The following is a 17,700-nucleotide window of genomic DNA, read 5'->3' as shown; positions in this document are numbered from 1 at the left end:
ACACATACTAGTGTCTTCACAGTATTGGTCATTCAACCACCCCGACAGTGCACAAGGAGAAAAAAAAATAGCAAGACACTTTGCAATATGGACATGGAAATCATAACACAACCTACCAGTATATTAAAATGAAAAACTCAAGAGACATTTTCATTAATTAATATATTTTCTGCATTATAGTTAACATATGTACTTTCTTTGTGTCACCCTTATTTTTGTTAAGTATTGATATTTTGTTATATTCAGACATGAGTACATTTTTCAAACAGTCCTTTGCAATAAATATCATAAAATAATAGAGATTCACATAATAAATATTCTTTACAATAAAAAAAGTTTTAAACAGACTTTTTGTCTTAAAAATAGTCAGAATTCAACTTTGTGTTTTATACATAAAATATACAAAAAAAAAAGACCACAATTTGTGGCTAAGGCAATAAAACATGGAACACATTGAAGTTATGAAGCACAAGGCAGAGCTAAATTCACTAACCAAGAGAATAAGAGAAGTGTTAAAGATCCAGGAAAATTTAGGTAACTTAATTCAATGACACCTGAAAATTATTCAGATATGCAAACACCAACTTTAACATCAGTATCAAAAGGATCTCAATGACCACAGAAACATGGGGAAAGAGGTGGAGTGGGTGATGTCCTTCACAGATTTGAAAGCAAGAGAAACAGATGAACAAATTGCAGTCATAATGTCTCCAATGTGAAGATCTATATAGTGAAGTAAAAACCAAAACTACATTTAAAAGAAAAAAAAAAAAAAATGTACCAGCCAGGCCAGTCTCTGGACTGAGACAATTCCAAAGAGGGTTGGGAAACAGAGGGAAAAGCAGTATTAAGTAAAAGACAGCCTTATATTTTCTACGGTTCCAACCCCCTCAAGATTAATCCAGCTTGCTCATTAAATAAGGTAGAATTATTTCTTGGAACCAAAAAGACACACAGTTGCAGAGAACAAAAGGACACATTGGGGAAGTTGTTTGCAGAGCAAAGGCTGCAGAGAAGCCCATTAGCCCTCACTGCCTCTTTCATGTATTGATTACTTACAAACCTAAGAGGCCCTGTCAAGCTGAGGAGCCAAACGAAGGCACACGGTCCATGCTTACCAAAGACTGAAATAAACATGACTGAGTAAAATACTCCACACCTGTCTGAGTTGAGAGAGGGGATACGAAGGGTGCAAAGGAAAGAACTTGGGTACATAAAGTGGAGAAGGAAGGGAAGGAGGGTGGGGGTAAATCCCCACACCAACAGAAAACTAGCCACAACCTGAAAGCAAGTGTCTGAAGAAGTGAAATCTCCCTCCAAAATTATGAGGGCTTCCCCTGACTCCGAGACGGGCAGCTCTCCAGTTTACAATAGACAGTGTTGGAGTTCTTACATCGGCAACCAGGACGATTGATACGGTCATAACACCCTCGACACAGCTTCAGGCATCCCTTAGCAGGAGGATAGCAGAGCAAGCAAGGCAAAAACAAGGACATTGCTCCCATGCACAGGTACCTAGAACAGCAATGTGCCTGGGAACAAGAGCAGGGATTATCCGCATATGAGTCCCCTTCATCATCATTGGAACAGTGGTAGAAGATCCCTTTGATCAGGCACATGCAGGTGCTGTACTCCACCATGCTCTCTGCAGAGCACAAGCACTTCCTGTTGCAGGCCAAACAAGAAGGTAAGGCCCTCGGGTCTGTGCACTCACCACACTTGCACTTCCCACATTGTTCACAGATAAACTTGTGCTGCGTCAAGTCCTCTTTCAAGGGACCCTTCAGATCATCTACCATCAAAGATGACTGCTTGGGCTGCGTCCGGATTGTCCTTTCAGATCTGTGGCTTGAACCTGGCCTAGATAGGGGCGATCTGCCCAACAACCCCTGCTCTGAAGAAGCACTGCTGTTGCTTCCAGAACTAGCCGCACTTCCAGTGCTAGTCGATCTGCTCAACACAGGAGCCCTGGCGTTATGTTGGTGTGCCACGGGTCCCAAGTGGCTGGGTCTGTGCTCATAATTATTATTCACATTAATTGGTACAATTTCATGAGTCCTTTCATGCTTTTCTTGTCTTGGTGCTGTCCGGGGACCAGACTTTTTCACCACAGATGGGCCTTCTGTATACTCATTGCTGCCCCTTATGGCCTTGATCTGGTCCAATGACAAGATAGCTGTCGGCTGAATTTCTCTTTCATAGTCCAACCTTTGCCTGCTGTCCAAGGAAGGCTGCTGGATTACAACTAATGAACCGCCACTGCCATGTTGACTTTGGGGCTCCATCTGTAGCGATCTCTACTTCTGGCATTCAGTGGGAACCTGGCATGCATCTGAAATCCTGAGAAAAAAAAGTTTAAAAAAAGAGAAATCAAAGGTGAAAAAGGAATAAGTCACAGGAAGCTTTTAAAAATAAAAATGTCATGGCAAGCCACAAATTGCCCTAACCACTTGGTAATGATCTCCTTCAGCAGTGGATTACAACGATGCTGAAGACCTGGCCAAAGGCCAACTGGGGAAGGGGAAGGAAGGAGGGAGAGAGGGTGAGGAGTCTGGGTCTGGCATGACAGATGTGGAATGTAAGAGGAGACCCTGTGCCATTTAAAATCAGAACTTTTTCCATTAAAAACAAATAAAGGAAGTATTAACCTGTATGTTTAGTTGGCAAGGTATGGGAAATAAATGCCTCTCTCGTTACTGAACAGATCAGCAACAGTAATACTGAGTACTCCAAATCAAGTTAGATACCTGAATGAACAGTATCAGATTTATATTCTGCATAATGAAATTTGCACAAACTCTTGCTTTTCTGTCAGTCTGTGAATACTGTACCATAAATGTACTCCAGTACCTGCCCTTGCCTTAAGCTTATGATCCATCTTTAAAACGAAACATGCATCCATTAAGAAATCCCTAAGTAAATCCGACAAAAATGTCGGAAACTGAAGGATATTTCCCAGTAGAAAGCTCACAGGTTCCAAATAATGTAACAAACTCGTTATTAAAGTAAGACACCAGATGTAAATAACAACATGTAATACAACAGCTCTCAAGTGTTTTGAGACTACAGGGCTGGGTGTGTGGGGAGATGAGGTACTAAAATAAAACTGGAACACATTTATGTCTTCTCATGTACCTTTTCTCATGAAAAAATAAATTAAAAAATACATCTCAGTTTTCACAAGCTACTCTAGGGAAAAAAATTTTAATTAAAGCTCTTCAGACTAATTTTGGAAGATAGATAAAAATAAAACAAATGTAACTGGAGCTATTTATTCATTTTTACATCTTTTTGTCTCAAGTTACTGACACAGACTATTGCAATGTTGATTTGGACAATTCTGCAAAGGGGCTGTACCTATATAAAATGTAATGGGGGGGAGGAGGCAAGGAGGGCAGATTGTTTATACATCATTGTAGTGATCACAAAGCATCGTGGGAAAACAAACATTTACTTTCCTGCACCAACAGCTAACGGAAGATTTACTCCCCCCAGCCCCACAAAAAAGTAAAGTTGCATACAATCATGTTTTTCCTTTTTCAGTCTGGAATACATGCCAAATCAACTTATCCAATAACCCTGGAAAAAGTAAGTTTGTCTTGCATATCCAGAGCATATTTGACATGGAGATATTCCCAATTCAAGAAAGAAAAAGGAGGGAGAGGATGAATACACAGGGGAGGAGAAGAGCAAAAGTACACTGAAATCCTGTTAAGAGACACTGCTTCAATAGGCAGTTGTAGAATTTGAAAAAAAAAAAAAAACTACTAACTACTTATCTCAAATTTACACTGGGGCATAGAAAGCATTAAACAAACCAGAGGCCAAAGGTCTCCTTTTATGCTTAAATATCACCTGTGTAGGACCTAGGGTTTTAAGATTACAAAACCCCACCCCTATTCAGTCAGTCTTTATTCATCCCACATAACAAGGCTCTTCTTTTCATAAGTCTTAATATGAGCACACAAAGTGCTAGGGATGAATGAACACAGAAAGGGAAAGACATACAGCTGCAGAGATCAAAAGTGGGACTTTCAGGGGAAGAATGATTACACTATTTTTAAAAGAGTACGACAAGTGCCATCTCTGAAAAAAATGCAATATTAATAAAACACTCAGACCGACAATACAAATTACAAAAAAGACAAAAAAAGGCAGCTGCACACCACATAATAGTTTCTGATGGAAAGAACCAAATACCCCCCACTGCAAATAAGATCTAAAAATTACTTTTTCCAAAAGGTAAAGCAAACAAAAGTGTAAGATCCCATTTTTTTGTGCCCAAGCTCAGAACCACTGCAGATTTTAGCACAAAGTACAGTATGTCAGCATTTCCTCCAAACCAGTTCTCCAGTTCTCCCCGACTGCCCCCCTTTTTTCCTCCCGGATCAGCTTCAAAAAGACAGCATCCCCGTCTGAATAAATTCTACAACCATCTGCATGCTGCGTTTTAACTTGCTCTTGTTTGATACACAGAAAGGTGTGGGGGGAAGGAAGCAAAGTATCGCCACACTTAAAGCTACGGTGGTGGAGCTGCGCCCTCTGCAATCTGAGCTGAGTGAAGCGATGAATAAATAGTTGACGGAGAGGAAGGAAGAGGAAAAAGTTATGAATGAAAACAAGGGCTTTTTCCCCCCTTTTGCAGGAGGAGGGGAAGAGACTGAGGTTACCATTACCTCAGGAGGGCGGACTTTCCAATACTTAAAGCTGCAGCGTCCTCCCTCCCTCGCGCTCCCCCTCCCTCTGCCTGTGCCTTTCAAGCACAGCACTGAAAGGTCTGGGTGTGCTACTATGTGCACAGGGGTTGTTTTTTTTTCCTGTGGGCTTTCTGAGGGAGGGGGAAAGGAGGGGGAGGGGAACGTTTCTCTCCTCTTATCCCATCATTTTAACCTCCCGACCTCCACTGCCCTGCCAAACCCGACCCAGAATTGGAGGACAGCTCTCTCCTTTTGGATTCATGAGTGCAGTTTTCAGAAAGCTCTGCTCGGATGGAGGATTTTGCTAGGTGTTTCAATGAAGCGCTTAAGGTCTCACTTTAAACACCCCCCCCCTTCACAGGACTGTCAGGCTGTGACACTGAAAGGACCCCTTCTCCGCTCCACACACCCCGCGTTTAGCCTACTAGTCCCTTGGCAGAGTGTCCTTTTAACCACAGATCAAAACCAACCTCCGGTGAAGGACCTACACCACGGCTTCCCACCACTCTTCTCCCGGGATCATTACGGGCTAACTGGGGCACAAGGTTTTCACACACACACACACACACACCCGGTCCCAGCCATTAGCAATGCACAGCCCAGGTTTGCAATGATCTCTAAGCCATTGATTCTAGCCGTCCCGCCCCTCTGCACACTCAAGCCTGCTCCCTAGCCAGAGCAAGTTCAGAGCCCCAGGATTAAAACATAACCCTGAACGTCAGTTTAAAAACAAAAAAAAAACAGGCCCACATGAGCCTAAGTTGGACCTCAGCACCAGCACATGGCTGGGAGCAGCCTGATCTCCCCTTCCCCTGGCCCACAAGATTAAGGGGGAAATGCAACGGCACCTGCTAACTCCTCCAACTCGACACGTGCAAAAGAAGGCGGCTGCAGGCAGAACCCATCGTTTTAACCCAGCTGAGTAAGAACGTGAACGTAATTAAGGACTTACTTATTTCCAAGAAGTCACTAATGGCAAATCCATTTAAAACCACCACACTGGAGATCCATAGGGCAGCGCAACTGTTAAGCATTAAATGTTGGAGAAGGGTGGGTTTCGTTTCCCTCTCAGAGGAGACTGTGGCCCCCCACTCTTTTTTTCCAGCCCTCTTTTGGTTGGAGAGGATAATTCTTCCGTATTTTCTCCTCTCTGCAAAGCACACAGAGATCACCAAGTCCTATTCACCGAGCGGAGGGAAATCCACTTCTACCCCCCTCCCCCCGCTCAAAGAAACAAACATTCAACGGTTGCGTTACCCTAACTCACTTGTTCATTGAGTGGGCACAATTCTCTTGAGAGAAGTAAATCACTCGGTGGTGGGATTCCGAAGGAAGCAATTTCTCCGGCTGCAAGTCTGTCTCTCTCTCTCCTGTTATAGGTGACGACAATCAAGCCCCTGCTGCAAATACTTCATCTCAAGCTAGTGGAGGATAAAAATCGCAAGATGCAGGCACAATTGCTGCCTGCAGACGCCGAGGTGCAGAAGCAGCTACAGAGTTACTTGCAGTAGCAGCAACGTGAAGATCTCCAACAAGATACAAAAGAGCAAGGAATACAGGATTCCTCCTTTCTTCCACCGACTTCGACTTTTATTTCCCTTCTCTGACTGGGATAGTCACACGAGCCCTCCACACTGAACTTGCGTGGTGCACAACGTCCCGGAATCCAGCTTTGCTTCACCACATGGTCCTGCTGCAAGCTCTCCGACCTCTGTGCAGCCAAAGTGCAATGAGAATGCCTAGAACAAAAAAAGAATTTTTTGAAGAAAAGATAATAATGAAGAGACACTTATTTTCAAGCCACATCTACAATAACTGGAACTACTTCCAAGCAAGGGAGAGGCAGAAAGCAATGGCTCTGTCTCAGAGCTCTCTGCAAACTGCCATGTGCTTGCTGTTGCTATTGCAGACTGATTGACAGGCTTGGAACACAGTCAGCATCTCAGTCAGAAAACTAAAATATAATGCAACTCTAGACACAAACTTCTTGCATGAAGTGCTTTTAAAACTCCTTGGCATTTCAAGTGGAGCAAACAACGTTCCAGCACGCAAGAAAGAAATCTCTGCATTAAGCAAGACCGACAATTCAAGGATGGCACAATTACTTAACTGGAAGTTGTACAATTGCAGCAAATTGTAACTGGCTTTACCTATTTTACTAGAGCATTCTCTTGAATTCTCTTCTGCCTATAATTCAGCATAGTACGTATATAAGCATTTCATGAAGTTAACTTGTTGCAGAGTTAAACTGCAAAGAGGCAAATAAAAGTCCATCACTATGCTCTCTATGAAAGTATTAGCAGTAAAACAGCATTTCAGTTCATAATACAAATGTTATTTGCATCTGGCAAAGCAACCATTAAGCTTAGACCTTAAAACAAGAGATTAAAGAGACCCCTTCAGTACAAGAACAAACATTAAGCACCTGATCGGTTCTTAAACGTCTTCAAAAAAGGAGAGTAAAGAACTCTGCTTATGCTTACCTAATACAAAGATTAAAAACTGCTTCCCAAAGCACATTTGAAGTAACTGGAGCTAATTTCAACCCAACCAGTATAGACACCAGTTGCTCACTGTTGTCTGCTGCTATCACTTTGCAATCTGCTATGGCTTTACTGTTGCTGTTACAGAGTAATTCCAGCTCTGCACAGCAGCATTTCAGCGCTGAGCCCCCGCCTCCATCCTTAGTCACGCCTCCAATGATGTCAATGTGTCACTCAGAAAGCTTTCCTGAAATCCTGGAATGGAGTTTTCTACAACCGGGCAGCCATTTCTTCATTCAGTTGCACGGGCAAATCTCAAGGTTTACTTGCTACCCTATGAAAATATGTTAACATTATGGAAAGTAATACAAGATTGACTCTCACACACATACATTTATTATCTGTACCAATGTCTTATCAACTTTAGGGGGGTCTAGGTCATGATCTTGCAAACACTTACATGGTCCCATAAACTAATTAGGACCATTAATTCTTGAAAGTTAAGCATGTCTTTAAGGCCACAGCCCTGTAATACTGTCAAAATCACACTAGCCTAGGCACAAAACCTACTCACTCTTCTGCCCCCCCCCCCATAATATCCCCATCAAAAATTAGCACTTGCAAATCTGTCCACTTCTCTCACAATCATCTCTCTTCTTCCCGAGATGGGCCGCAAGGCTACTAACCTCTCTACATTCAAAGAAGACTCATTTGTACTGTGACATCAACAAGAATCTAGACCTCTGATAATGACAAGATTGAGGGGTAACTGTGAACAGTTTACATAGTTTAGAACAACCACCAAACAAAGAAATCCTATGTTATCAAACACTGTATTCTCAAGATGGGATCAATCCCTGCTCTAAGCACTTTACTTGTGCGTTTTACCTCTTTGCCGTACCATTCTTTCATGGCTGTCTTATATTTTTGGGGCCCAGTCATGCAAGCTGTTCCTTGTGGGCAGACCTCTGTGCCCACACACAATCCCATTGAAATCAGGGGGCTTAGCACAGGGACAAGAGGTCCATTCTCACAGAACAGCTTGCAGGATCAGACCTTAGTCAATGAGTCTATTTAGATGAATAAAGTTAATCACATGCATAAGTGCTGGCAGGAGCAGGGCCTCTGAATATAAGCTCTTTGAAGCAGTGAGTCCATGCCTTCTTTGATGTTTGCACAGTTCCTAGCATGTTTTGGACTCTATGGGAAAAATTAATTATTATTATTATTATTAATGTTCAAGGTTGAATTAATCTTATCCATTTTAGGCCAAATTCTGAAAGGTGCTGAGCATCCACAACTTGCAATGAACAAAATAAGAGTTGTGAGTGCTCAGCATCTATCAACATCGTCGTCTATCTATCGGAATGAAAGCAAGAGGTTATCAGCTTCTACAAATTGGCCCAAAGTAATTGAGTACTTTTCTAAAATATATGCATCCATTTTATACTTAAGGCCATACACATACCGTGATACTTCTGCACCAATTCGAGTAATATGATTGACAAAATTCCTATCAAGGTGTTTTAAATTGATTTTACTCTTCCAGATGGTGGGAGATACGTTTTCCTTACTTTATCATTTTCCACTTGGCAAGCATGTTTTCCCCACCATGTGTTTTGAAACGATTTCAACTGTTTCCATCAAAATGCATCCATTTCTGCACCAGTATCATTCTTATATCTTGATTTTAGTAAGCTTTTGATACAGTCTTACATGACATTATCATATGCAAACCAGGGAAACGTGTCTAGATGAAATTAATACAAGGTGGGTGTACAACTGGTTGAAAGAGCATATTCAAGAGTAGTTATCAATGGTTTGTTATCAAACTGGGAGGACGTCTCTACTGGGGTCTGGCGGCGGTCAGTTCTGGGTCCAGTACTATTCAATATTTTCATTAATGACTTAGTTAGTGGAGTGGGAGTATGCTTATAAGATTGCAAATGACAACACGCTGGGAGGTCTGCTAGCATTTTGGAGGACAGGATTAGAATTTAAAATGAACTTGACAAATTGGAGAATTGGTCAGAATTCAACAAAATGAAATTAAATAAAGAAAAGTACAAAGTACTTCACTTAGGAAGAAAAAATCAAATGCACAACATACAAAACCGGGAATAATTGGCTAGGTAGTGATACTACTGAAAAGGATCTAGAGGTTATAGGGGATCACAAAGTGAACATGAGTCAACAATGCGATGCAGCTGAAAAAAAGGCTAATATCATTCTGAGGGGTATTAACAGGAGTGTCATATGTAAAACAAGGGAGGTAATTTTCATGCTCTACTCGGCACTGGTGAGGCCTCAGCTGGAGTACTGTGTCCAATTCTGAGCTCCACACTTAAGGAAAGATGGGGACAAATTGGAGGGAGTCCAGAGAAGTGCAACAAAAATGATAAACGGTATAGAAAAGCTGACCTATGAGGAACAGTTTAAAAAAAATGACATGTTTAGTCTTGAGAAAAGAAGACTGAGAAGGGACTTGATAATAATCTTCAAATATGTTAAGGTCTGTTATAAAAAGGACGATGATCAATTATTTTCCATATCCCCTGAACGTAGGACAAGAAGTAATGGGCTTAATCTGCAACAAGGGAGATTTAGGTTAGATATTAGGAAAAACTTCCGACTATAAGGGTAGTTAAGCTCTGGAATAGGCTTCCAAGGGAGGTTGTGGAATCCCCATCACGAGAGCTTTTTAAGAACAAGTTGGACAAACACCTGTGAGGGATGGTCTAGGTTTACTTGATCTTGCCACAATGTAGTGGTCTGGACATTATCACTTATCGAAGTCCATTCCAGCCCTACATTTCTATGATTCTATGATAATTGCCATCACAGTTGTTGGGACAATGTGTTACTTCACTGCTATTATTGAGCCAGCAGAGAGAGTGCAAAATATTGGGTTTTCATAAATCCCACAAAAATAATTGCTATTCATTTGTTTCAGTTTCTGGGCTGCGTGTGAACTAAAGGAAAACAGAGAGAACACAAAGGGATTTCTCCAACATACTATCAACATTTTTAAAGTACATCAGACATTGAGCTTAAAATTCTTGTGCTCATTAACATATTATTTCTCCTGATCATTCCCTTCAGCCTTTATCAAAATCGGCAAAAAAGTATGACACATCTGGACATGAAAAAAATCTAGAGAAAAAATATACATTTCCTTCTAGATCTCATCTGATAGATTATTTCTGGTGGGCTTGCATCCCACTATGTTCTCTTGATAGGTTAGAGTGCTGTTGAGCCTGTCCCAGCATGAGTGGTTTTTATGTGTGTTTTGACAAAAGAATCTTTTAAATAGGACCTAGAGATAGGGAATATCTATCTATCATCCATCTGTCTATCTAAGGTACCTATAGGGCCCTCCCATTATAGTAGTATCTGAGTACTTGCAACCTTTAATGTGTTTATCCTCACAACAGCCCTGTGAAGTAGTGAAGGACTATTGTCCCCATTTTATAGCTGAGGCCCAGAGAGTCTAATCCCAGAATGCACACAGACCAGCAGTGAAGCAAAGCACCATTAGATATCCACCCAGAATACCGCACACTCATGTGGCACAAAGCCCCTGTCATGTGTATCCAATGATATGGATTGAAAAAACTGTCCCTGTATATGCTATCACTGCAGTTTATGTACTGCCTAGCAGCCAATGCACAACAACTGAGTGCATAGTAAATTCCATGTAAATAAGGCCTGTATAACTTTCCCAAGGTCACACAGGATATCTGTGGCAGACCAGAGAACTTAATCTGGTGTCCTGAATCGCAGACTTGTACCCTATCCACTAGACTGTCTTTCTTGGTGTGAATTTCTTCTGGTTGGTTTTTAAAGGCCCAGTCCTCATGAAATTGTCCTGATTTGGGTAGGAGGGTTTTGCTCAAGGAAAAAAACATTCCATGCTTAGTTTTCAATTTATCTACTATCACACTAAACCCCTCCTTTGCCCGCATATTAAATGCTACCGATTTCCTCCCTGCAATGGACATTGTGCACTCATGCTGGTATCAAAATGCTAGTTTGAAAGCAAGCAGAACTAGCAAGCAGAACACATGCTTGTGTTACAGCTGCCGAGGCAGAGCCTCAGATTTCTAAGGCGTTTTTCATGAAGGGGGTTTCACCTGATACATTCAGAAGTTCTTCTGAACGCATGGTTCGAAAAGAATCTTATGATCCAATTAATACAGGGAAGGTTCCATACCTCTTGACCAACACAGGCTCAACAAAGAAATGAAGAGGAGTTTTGACTTTGATGTAGTCTGGATTTTACCCCAGAACTTCAAATCTCATCTCTTCCACTGACATGTTAATTCTGTGAGCTTCACACAGCCCCTATTATTGAGCAAGACATCAAAAGTCAGGAAAGTATCAGTCCTCCTATTGATAGGTGAGTTAATGGAGGATCTGAGAGGTTTCACAACTGAGCTGGCTAGGAAACTTAATTTCACTTCTGCAAAAAAGAAAAAAGAGGTTTTGGGAAAATGTTAATCCCAAATTGGAAGTGAAATTCCATAATATTTCATTTTGGAACCACCAAAACATTCTCACTGAGGGAATGAAATATGCTCTCTGGGCTCCCAGCAGATGGGCTACAAGAGGGGCTGGCAAGGCAGGTAGGCAGATGGGGAGCAGGCAAGAAATTAAGCAGATTTTCTTCGGAAACCTCCCTGGCTCTGTCAGAAGTCAAAATTACCATGTTCCCACAAAACATTTTGATTTTGTCACACCAACATTTTCCAACAGAAAAATGTTCCATCTGAAAATTTCTGACCAGGACTGTTTCACCAGTCCCCTTCTGGCAGAACTGGGAACTGAGCTATGTTGTCTCAAAAAAATTAGGTCAAATTTGCATGCTTGAATTTATTCTGCACAAAATAAGACTACTTTTGAATGCCCCATTTTACCACATACTGGGAGAAACTCAGATGAAGGCTGAGGTCTTTAATTTCATGATCTCACCCCATTTGCTCTACAGGATGATCTTGCCATTAAGACACTAAATTGGAACCCATGAAAACTGGATTCTATCCCTAACTCTGCCACATATTTCCACAACAATTTCAAGAAAATCATTAAACTAAGTTTTCAAAGGCTACCACTTATTGTTATGGTCATTCGTTATTTCTGAAGGCACGTTATCTTCAAATTATTAAAATATTGTAATTGTTTTCAAAAAGCTAACTTTAAACTGAAAGAACAAAGAAACAAATCACAATAGAAATAGTAATTAACATTTTGACAATTAAACCATAATAAGGCATGATGAAATAGGACTGTTATGCTTTTTAGTATTTTGCTACACATTTCTGAGGTCCCTGGTATACCTTTAATCTTAAAAAGATGATCATTTCTCTATAATTTTTTTTCCCACGTCTCTCAGGAAAATCATATGCCCTCAAAGAAGAAACTGATTAAAAACAGTTAAGGTTGCATAAGAGGAATATCCACCCCATATACACCCTTAAAAGCAAGGAAATACCAGTTTAAGGTGTCTTCTTTTAACATACCCTAACCACCATACATCATATTCACCACGTTCACTGATGCACTAAAAATATATTCCATGCAACTTCAACATATCCAGCAACACAATATACACACTACATTTCTTACTGTAATGCTACAATGCAAAACCTTAACTCTGACCTTATGGAACATCATCATCATACACTTCACTGGTGCATGGATATCAAGCCAACATGTCTAATGAAGGTTAATGTTTCTGAGGCTGGAGTTAACATGGTACTGTCACTGACAAGTGATAAATACAATCTCCTAATTCTGGAAGCTACCAAAATCTCAGTAACAAACAAAGGAGTGAAAAAGCCTTGTCATCATAAAAATAAATTTAATATTGCTAAGGGAAATGAGGAAATATGATCTCTCACCATTACCTCCTCTGGTTCACTTCAAGCTGAAAAAAAATATGTGTTATAAACAAAACACTGTTTAAATAAACTCTGAGTACTTTACACTTAGAAACTGATCCTGGTCCCATTGAAGTCAATGAGAGTTTTGTTATTGACTTAAATGGGAGCAGAATCATATCCTTTTATAGCACCTTTCATCTCATAGCTCAAAAGTGGGCACTTGTGTTTAGAATTTTTGCCAAGTAGAATAGCTTTGGTTTATTACTAAAATAGTAATAATCTTATGCTGAGCAATATGGTGCTGGTATGCCTTACTGCTGCACATCTGCCTAATTGATCCCTGGGTTCAATTTCACTACACCAGGAGCAGTCCAAGGACTGAAGGGGGACTGACAGTCACAGTCTGGTTCCTGGTTTCCCCTTTAGGTTGGAGATGGTAGGCAGGAAGTAATCTGCACCAACTCTTTACTAGGCACAGGCATAGAATATGCACAAGCTATGCTAGTCAACATGTTGCAAAGGGTGGGGGTAAAGTCACATTTCTATCCATTCCATCACCTCTACACCCTGAGTCTATTTTCACCCCGGGCTATGAACTGCAATAACAGCAGCCCACAGAGTGGAGTTAGGGCGGGTGCACTATACACTCCCAAGGGCACATAAGACAAACCATGATCTTGCCATTATTAACTATGAGCAGTCAGGGCTTAAGTTTTACTGAACATCTGTGTTGAGGCATGGTTCAGAAATGACTCAATGGGAAGAGTGCCACCTACTGAATCAGCAGCACTCCTTCCTACATAACACCCTGGATTTTTTTCCATCCAAGTTCTAACCGGTCTAAGGTGGCATAGTTTGTGAAAAGTGGGGAAAAATCCCATTGCAACATGGCAGGCAAAACAGGTGAAAATCATCTTATGCATGAAAAATCTTCTTTTTTCCTCTTAGTGAGTCTTCTTCCCCAGTGATAGATATCTTGAGCCAATTGAAGAAAATCAGCGGAGAGAAGGAGGAAGTGTTACAGTAAAGTTAATAACAGGTCCGCACAACAGTAACAATATTTCCTTTATAGTTCCTATAGCTATATAGTGCTTAAGCATTCACTTTTAAAAACAGCATTAGTCTTGATAATAGGATACACTATTCATATTTTACAATATAGGTATTTTTAAAAATTATTCTCAGGGAAGGAATTTACCTTCTCTGTGCCAGTTTTCTTCCCTGTAAAATGGATAGAATACTTACTTACCTCTCATGGTGTAATAATAAATTCCAATGTAAGTGTACACTTTTGGGTGTAATGGGGAATAATTGGAACCCTGATCCTTTAAACATGTGTGCACATGAGTAACTTTAACTTTGAACTCAGTGGGATTACTCATGTGTATATCTGTTTGCAGGATCAGGGCCAATATTTGTAAAATGCTTTGAGATCCTTAGGGGACAAGTGCAAGGATACAAAGTATTATTATATGTATTATATGTTGACTTGAGATTGTGGATTTTAAAAAAAAGGATTATCTACATATTGTTACAATATTATTTATTTATTACTAATAGCAACAGCAGGGGAACACATTTTCCTAATTATAAAAATGAGAAATTGTTGCAGGCAGGACTTGGCTAAAATTGATGGTGGAGGATGAGATGAAATAAAGCTACCATGCAGAGCGGAAGTAAAAAAATCATAAAACAAACACTGTGGGGGAGGGGAGGAAGCAGAGCATTAAAGTCACAGTGAAATATTTTAGTGCAAGTGAGGGAAAGTGAAGGATGATGTGAGGTGGAGTTTCCAGTCACACTTTCCAGTAGACACATTGATCTTTATTTGAGATCTAAAGGACAAGTGGCTGGGGATTTCTTCTGCTTCTGTGCAAAGAGCATTCTTGAAGCTCGATGAAGAAATGCAGCAACATGAACATACAACAACTTGCTGTCAGGGCACGGGCTGTGGGTACACACATGGGAAATTCTCAGTTGCAATGTAATCTTGATGTTTTTTCAAGAAGATAGCATTGTTTTTCTCAGAAGCAGAACAGAGAGGAAGACACAGCAGCGCAGCATGCTTTCAAGAATGAAGAGCTGAAAGCAAAACGTGATGCAACCATGAAGTTTGGATCTGGAGTCAAACTTCCCCCAAGCACAGGGATGTTCAAGAGTTAGGGCTTTGGTTCAGGCCCAACCAAAATCAAAAGCCAAAGGAAAATGACGCAAGGTTTCTGTTCAGTTCAAGATGCAGGATCTGACTCCCCTTTACCTCTCAAGCACTCAACGAACAAGAACCAGGGTATTCTCTGGGTGTGCACCCAAGCACTCCCATTGGCTACAGGTGCTGATATTGTTTTCAGTTTGGCTATTTTAGGTATTTGCAAATCACTGACCATTCCATTTTCTCCAAAGGGGTTGTATGTTCTGAAAGAAACACAGAAGGCTACTACTTGATAAATGGAGGTCAAATTGATAAGGCTGTGTCCCTTTTACAAATCATAAGGTTTTATGCTTTCTTGCTGTCATAGGGGAGACTAGAGTAGAACTACCGATGTCATAGGATAAATTGTGTTGAAGAAAAGATGTTTGTATGCTATGTTCCAGTGTGTAGGCCCTCCCACTGCAGTGACAATTCTGCACAAGTGGAGCTGCCTGTGGTTTCCTTTCATTCTTCTAAGAGCTCCGCAGGAAGCATGTTCATTGCTCACTTGATGCACTGGCAAGTGCCACATTCACTTTTCCTCCTCAGAGTAGATTTTTCTTTGTCATCTAGTCAGGTTTATTTCTCCCCTAACTATATTGCCTAGTGTCTCTTTATGTTTAGCTACTATGCTACAGGGCTTGCTTTATACTAGCTGCTGTACTAAACTGTTGGATGACATCTTCACTACTGTAAATTCAATCAGTCTTTCCCCTTTACTAGTCATTAGCTAATAAATATTAATTATTTCACTTCCCACTGCTATATTGCCTGCATAAAACTGTGGAAAAATGAACAATTACTAAATATTTATTGTTCACGTTTGCTAATACAAATAACTATTTATCCACATTGATTGCACTGCTGAATTACCAGTGATGCTTCACTCACCCCTTCCCTCTCAGCAAGGATTAAGCAAACTGGTGCTTACAGGGCTATATTCTGCCCTGACTCTGTGAAATCCATAAAGCTATGAGAAGGTGGAAGGACAGACTTTGGCTCAAGATAACCTCCCCCAAAGGTCCTATGCTAAATCACTTCATTTCAGCCTTACCTGTAATCTGAAAAGACTGAATTGTTCAGTTCCCACTCATGCTCTTGATGGAAGACTCTGATCAATGAGTCTGCAATGGTGTTCTGAAGTCCTGGCACATAAATCACTGAAATATCTATTTAATGGTCTATGCCAACTCTTCATAGTTCCATAGGTTTGCTGACTCTTTGCAAAAGGATGGAGATTTTGCCCCTCCTTGGTGGTTTATATACTACATGGCCACTCAGTTATCTAACATCACCCTGACATATTGGCCCTGAGAGTAGGTAGGAAGTGAAGACAGGCATAACAGATCACTCAGAGTTTGAGGACACTGATGTGAAGTAACAACAGCCAAGGTGTCCACCTGCCTTGAGCTATATGATCCTGGAGGTGAGTGCTCCAGGCTAACCATGAGACTTTTGTGGTGATAACATGCAGGGGAGGAGGCAGTGAGAAGGGGATTCTCACACTGATTTTCTGAAGGTATTTTCCACCAGCTGAAGGAATCAAGTGCCATCCCATGTACTGATATCCCTCTGCACAGTTTGTGTTCATTGAGTGTGTGGGCAGGCTTGAGCAATACTAGAAGGCACCAAGAGTGCAGTTTTGCATGGGGGAGTTATGAAAGTACAGGCCATCACATGTCCTGGGAGTCAGAGGCAAGCCTTCACTGTGATTTGTGGGTTTTGTTCAAGCATGGTGATTAGGCTGGTCACCATGGTGAACCTGTCTGCAGGTAGATATGCTTTGGTTACCACAGAGTCTAGGGTGGCCCTGGTGCATTGCACAGGTGTCAAAGTTGATTTCTATATATTGAGATGAAGGCCTAGGGAGTAGAAAAGGGCTAGGGCCTTCTTGTTAGCAGACTCCACCTCGAGGACTGGCTTTTTTTGCCAGTATAAGCTGTGTCCATACTAGGAGCACTTTGCTAGTATAGTGAACTGGTATAACTAGACTAGCAAAGCACTCATAGTGTAGACATTGCCTCATGATGAGTGAAATGCCACTATTAAACAAAAAACATCCATAGTGGAAAATTTATTATTTTTAAAATGTTTTCAGAGGAATTGTTAGAGACAGAAGTAGGAATTTTTAAAATCTATGATTTTTAACGGGGACTGTCCCTTTTAACCTATCTGTCCCCATTTTCCATCTCTATAATAAGGAGATAATACTTTCCTACTTCACAGGGGATTGTAAGAATTAAATAGTTAATGTTTTTAAAGCTCATTGAAGATGAAAAGTGTCACAGTGGTGCTCAATGTTAGTTATTAATTGAGATGGGGGCTGGTGCTAAATGTTACTGTTATTAATTGAGATGGGGGCCAGAGAGAGGAAATAAAAAGACAAATTAATGGAAAGCCACAAACAATCTAGTGGTCTTTTAACAACACAATAGTTGCTCAGTTGCCTC

The 17,700-nt window shown here is 40.8% G+C and overlaps 1 protein-coding gene across 2 annotated transcripts; it reads right to left on the bottom strand.

The window, feature by feature from the left end:
• Positions 1-316: 316 nt before the first annotated feature.
• Positions 317-6,189, bottom strand: SPRY1 (sprouty RTK signaling antagonist 1). Of its 2 annotated transcripts, none has more exons than XM_077814431.1 (2): positions 5,965-6,189; positions 317-2,340 (listed from the first exon to the last, which is right to left on the bottom strand). In XM_077814431.1, the coding sequence occupies exon 2, from the start codon at positions 2,283-2,285 to the stop codon at positions 1,323-1,325; it is 963 nt and encodes a 320-aa protein (XP_077670557.1). In that variant the 5' UTR covers positions 2,286-2,340; positions 5,965-6,189; the 3' UTR covers positions 317-1,322. The 2 variants fall into 2 exon arrangements, with proteins under 2 accessions (XP_077670557.1, XP_077670558.1); XM_077814432.1 differs by lacking the exon at positions 5,965-6,189 and adding an exon at positions 5,650-5,758.
• Between the last annotated feature and the right edge of the window lie 11,511 nt (positions 6,190-17,700).

This window comes from Eretmochelys imbricata, chromosome 4 (assembly GCF_965152235.1).
Source record: "Eretmochelys imbricata isolate rEreImb1 chromosome 4, rEreImb1.hap1, whole genome shotgun sequence".
NCBI lineage: Eukaryota > Metazoa > Chordata > Testudines > Cheloniidae > Eretmochelys > Eretmochelys imbricata.
The sequence above is the reverse complement of the archived record's forward strand: the minus strand, read 5'-3'. Positions and strand labels throughout refer to the sequence as shown.

What these genes read in the sequence shown, in the direction of transcription:
- SPRY1 (XM_077814431.1), bottom strand. Translation starts at nt 2,285, where the DNA reads ATGGAGCCCCAAAGTCAACATGGCAGTGGCGGTTCATTAGTTGTAATC.